This window comes from Anoplophora glabripennis, unplaced genomic scaffold, assembly GCF_000390285.2.
Source record: "Anoplophora glabripennis isolate ALB-LARVAE unplaced genomic scaffold, Agla_2.0 scaffold1029, whole genome shotgun sequence".
NCBI lineage: Eukaryota > Metazoa > Arthropoda > Insecta > Coleoptera > Cerambycidae > Anoplophora > Anoplophora glabripennis.
In genome coordinates this window covers 20,617-25,941 of record NW_019417107.1, presented here as the reverse complement: position 1 = coordinate 25,941, position 5,325 = coordinate 20,617, and the positions used below count along the sequence as shown (strand labels likewise).

The 5,325-nt window shown below is 28.1% G+C and overlaps 1 protein-coding gene across 1 annotated transcript; it reads left to right on the top strand.

The window, feature by feature from the left end:
• Positions 1–1,028: 1,028 nt before the first annotated feature.
• Positions 1,029–5,018, top strand: LOC108914042. Its single transcript, XM_018719738.1, has 3 exons — positions 1,029–1,162; positions 3,193–3,254; positions 4,714–5,018. The coding sequence occupies exons 2-3, from the start codon at positions 3,209–3,211 to the stop codon at positions 5,001–5,003; spliced, it is 336 nt and encodes a 111-aa protein (XP_018575254.1). The 5' UTR covers positions 1,029–1,162; positions 3,193–3,208; the 3' UTR covers positions 5,004–5,018.
• The last annotated feature ends 307 nt before the right edge of the window (positions 5,019–5,325 follow it).

Sequence of the window (5,325 nt, the reverse complement as noted above, 5' to 3'; positions counted from 1 at the left end):
AAGTGAAATGTAGCCTGGTTTAATGATAATCTACGCCAACAGCGCAGTCACTTGCACTTTTTTTTTTATTTCTATAAACAAAATCCAACTGTTTGTAATAGAGATATATATAATAAATTTAAATTTAGGTATTTTAAATATAAATACTTTCAAAAAAAGAATTAAGAATTATTTATTGAGAAACGCTTTTTATGATTTTAATCAGTTTTTATTAAGTGACTTAGGGACACAATATTTAATTTGTTAATTTTAACTATTTGTTGGTTCTTATCATCTGTACCTATATACATGTATTGTTTTATATGTTTGTAGTATTTTTAATGACATTGTTAGTCTGTAACTATTTTATATTGGTTTTACCTATCTTTGTATATTTTTTATATAGTAAGTGATTTCAGCGTACAAAGTTATGTTCTTTTCCTTTTCTTTTGACGTGTGTAAACATTCTGATGTATATTGACATGAATTAAAATAAATAAATAAATAAATAAATAAATAAATAGTTACAAAACAGTGTATTGAAAATTACTATCAATGTGTATTTTTTACATGATTTATTGGTAATTTTTAATATATTATTTAATAGACATAATTATAAAACTTTGTGTCAATAAACGCACAAAACTTTTAGTAAATGGTACAACAATGTATATAGTTCTTAGTAACATTTCTATTGTAGTAAAATGATGTTTGAAGATTATTACTACAAAATTGTAAACATAATAATATGTCAAATATTACTACAAATTGTGTTTGGAGCTATAATTACAACAAATTGTAGTACATAGATCTACAATTGTAGAAGCGGTTACTATTCTTTTTTTTAAGTGTAATTCGCACAAATTCATAAATTTTTTTCGAAAAAATCTTATCAAATGAAACCAATGTTCTTCGTTACCAGAAACCTAAGGCCCATGCAGTGACTCCTAAAACTCCCGAGTAACGGATTTCAGATCGGTTAATTAACTTTTTGTGTTTTGGCCAGCTTTTTGGGATTTGACCCCACTGTTCGCCAGTCAGATCTCGATCACGCCGCGTTCAGTTCGCTCCAATCGGCAGCATCCCCTAATGTCAGTCCGTTTTGCATGGCGTAAGTGTCGTTCTCTACTAATAAAGCAGAGTTGGATAAGTACTACAATAGCAGTTAATTGAAGAATTTATGGTGAGTTGCTCGTAGTTTGATGACTTTTTGGCTTTTATTAACTAATTTTTGGCGACTTGGTGCAAAACTTTTAGAAAGTGAGATATGCACCGCTATATTTTTCTAGTTCGTATAGATCAAAAATGAATGTGATACTGTTTTCTTTTTATTTAAATTTTCTATTAATACGGTATAATACCTACGTTTATGTAAATAAATCGATTTATGAAAAACTAAGCTTGGACAGTCATTTTTGCATAACAGATAACACCAAATGAACCGCGCACAATAGCAGTTACGTAATTTTCTGTACATGTTAAATTTGACAATTTAAAAAAAAATACCGCAAAATTGCAAAAATAACTTTTCAACCTGTTTAGCATATTTCCCTTGAACTTTTCTCTTTTAATTTTAATACCCCAATGTATACCCTTCACGGTGGATGACTTCCATCATGCACTGGACACTGATGTAGCTGATAAACGTCTCATGCTAAAACTGGTATATAAATCAGCATCTGGTGAATTAAAAACAGAAACAATTGCAATATGCATTCTCGACGTCTTGTTAATACTACTAAGACCGCCTCACACTTTCCATCTAAGTACCGTAGAAAATCTTTTATGAGGAAGGTTATGTTTTAACCGTAAGAACATAAAGGTACTTTCAATAGATGCATAAAGTGTTAACATAGTAATATTCCATGGCAGCATAGCTGCATACAAATAAGTCTTTGACTTATGACTTTGGACAATATTAGTTATGATGTGAAACGCTAGATATACCAAATATTAATCCATCCTACAAAGATATTGGAAATGAATCACTTTTGAGTTGACTTAAAATATTTTCCATTGCTTCCAAATCTGCAATTAATTGATTATATTTTGACATACCTATATTTCTGTGCTCTTTTAACATTGCGGTATAGAATATCACTTTCGTAATGATGAAGTAGCAAACCTTCATTAGCATTAAAGAAATATCTTGGACACCTTCACCAACTGCCGCTGCACCGTACTTTTTTGTTGTTAACAAAGTTTGCTATTTTGCAATCTTAGACTTTAAAGGGACTAAAAAAACAAAGTTGCTTGCTAAGGTTATTTAAAGACTTTTGACAGTATAAACTTTTTCTATTTTTTTACATGAGTTTAAAATTACTTATTAGTCTCGCCAAAAGTCCCACATACATAGAGTACTTACTTAATTGTTTTCGTTGGTTTTGTTGCGGTAAATAAGACAACCAATACCTGTTAGAAACTGGTTGTACATACATGAAATATTTATGATATATTTAAAGCCATTTTTAGGATGTTGGGATATTTGAAAGTTTCAAGGTATTTAGAATATTATATGTATAGTAATTTCTATGTTAGTGATGGCGAAATATTTAATAACATATTTTTGTGACCTGTGATCTCTTACTTGTTAAAATTTAAATTTATCATTCTGGGTATCAGCATTTTTTAATAGTAATAAATCAAGATAAGTAAGTAATGAAATGATCAAAATATTTGGTTCAAAAATAGAAATATATACTATCACGGAATCGAATATTAATCAAACAATGAAATGAGACAAAATGAAGTATAGAATTTTTAAGAAAGAGAATACGGTTATGTTTGCAGTCTGATTAAGTTCTCTGCTACTTTTTATTTACTTATTCGTACTATAAAGTTATACAATGTTCATATATTTATAGGTACGTTTAGTTTATGTACAATTGTTATTTGAGATTTATGTACTTCTATGTGTAACTTGTTAATTAAAATTATTTAAAAAAAAATATAGTTTCTATAATAAAACAAAACGAAAGTATAATCTCCAAAATTAAGAAAATGAAGAAAAACTCAGGTATACTTTGTGGAATTAACTAACTTTTCCATAGGTATCTGCTACACTTATCTGATTAAGTTGAACTGTTAGCACATATTTGGAAATATCAAATGTAGAAATTACGGTGTCAAATTTTGGAAAGCTTTCATTATTCGAAATATTTACAAAAATTTTTTTATAAAAAATTTTTATAAAAATATTTTCTTTTTTTGCAGGTAGATTATCTTTAGAATGGCAAAAGATTTTCTCTTGTTTGTTTTAATTATTACTTTATTGGGTAAGTACTACGATTATAATTAATATTCTCCAGTTCTGTCGCACCCGTATGGTGTCAGTTTCATTAAAAGACCCATGTGTGTAATAATTTTTGGAAGATTTTCTATTCGATTTTCAAAATTAGTATGCTTAGAATAACTGACAATTATATAAACAATTAAGTTAATTTCTAAATAAAATATTTACATCTGTTCAATTCTGGATAATATATTTTTCAATTTAAGTACGACTTACAAAATAAGTTGGAATTATGTGAGTAAAATATATTTCTGAAGATTATAAAAGGTTTAAACTTGCTCCTTTTTCTATTTCCCCTAACTTTTAATAAAAATTGTTATTGGAAAAAGCATAGTAAATTTTTAATAATGTTCTGTAAAATGACAGCAAAATAAAAATATTTTATTTCAATTCTTGTCATTGTCTTTGATTTGCTGGTTAAACTGTAATTTCAGCAACTCGTTAATTGAATGTAAAACGTAATTTGGTGTTTATATTTAAATTTAATATATCATTTGTCATAAATTTATGGCAGTAAAAATAGTTGCCTTTACACAGGATTTACCTAATCGTAATGAGATGAATATCTTATTTTCGTATTATTTTGATACAAAGAAAGATATTCGTTATTTTGTAATTAACGGATAGAACTTCAATGAATTTAAACATAAGTATTGATGTATGTTAAGGATTTGTGTTTTATATAGTGAATTGTTTTATAATAACATTTGCCAACCGTAGTCCATAAAATAAAGATGTTGATGAATTTGTTAGATACATTTATTTAAAGGTTATAGTCATTGTATGGATTGAGACATATTTTGTTTTTTTTTTTAATTAGAATGCTGTCATATATTTATGTTTTTAATCTTTACGCTAATTATTACAAGATTCAAAGATCCTATACTATTTTTATATACCTAATGTTTGGTCCATTGCAACCTATCCACTTGTTGGACAATTCATTATCATATGTGTGTAAAACCATGTGGATTGTCTAACAGTTAAAGGCACATTCTTGACTAGTTTAAGCGTTATTTTGCAAAATATAGATATTCGGTCTGGTAGCGTAAAAGGGTCATTTAGCAAACCATCAACAATATACCTATAAAACTTAATACTTAAAAAACAGTTGTAAATTTGTTGAATATTTGCAACTTCAATAGTTTAGGAGATATAAACAATCAAAGATACGAATACGAAGAAAAACTTCATTTTTATAACAAATTCATGTAACTAACGATCTACAATAGCTACGTACTTGGCCCAAAGCTCATTTGAAAGCTCAATTTATGTTCTACAAAATTGTCTTGAATATCCATAACTGTATCTTTAATACATAGTTTAAAAGTTATAGCTGTGAATGAGTAAACAAATCGCATGGCTGGTCTAAAAAAATTTAAAAAATGTCCTATATGATTAATTAGATAGGGAAATAATATTTTTTATATTTTATATTGCAGATGTTGCGTTTGGTTTGTACATCTCCCGAACATCATTGATAAAAAATTTAGATGAAACCTTCGTGGTGATATGTAGGGATGAAGGCGGTCAGTATGTGACGTGGCAAGGACCTAACGGGACACTGAATGCCAAGACGCGCCCTATGGTGCAGCATGCTTTTTATGGCTTCTCCATCTTATTCAATAAAACAAAGATCGAGGACGCCGGAAATTACACCTGCATATTGAATGCTTCGCCGCAAGTGAGGAAAGTTTTTTCACTTACCGTAAGAGGTAATAATGATTTTTAAGGTTTCCTCATTTAAACTTCATGTTTACTGAAAAAAAAAATGTTTAGATATCTCCTCTAAAGGTTTAAGTTTTTCATAATTATAAAGTAGTTGTTACTTCTGATATTTGTAGGATATCAATTAGAAAGTCTAACTAAGCCTTATTTGATGCTATTAGCTTTGTTTTAATCGTAAATGGATTGGATTTTATATGTTTTAGAGTACAGAAATCCATTTCGATCTCATGAATATAGTTTGTAATTCTAGCAAGGCTGCCTATATTTTTTACTTCAAATGAGGAAACCTAGTTAGTATATCTATTGTAAATAGACCAAGCAAATTA

Coding starts and splice junctions, on each gene's coding strand:
- LOC108914042 (XM_018719738.1), top strand. CDS start 3,209: ATGGCAAAAGATTTTCTCTTGTTTGTTTTAATTATTACTTTATTGG. Junction 3,255..4,713: donor TTTAATTATTACTTTATTGG/GTAAGTACTACG, acceptor TTTATATTGCAG/ATGTTGCGTTTGGTTTGTAC.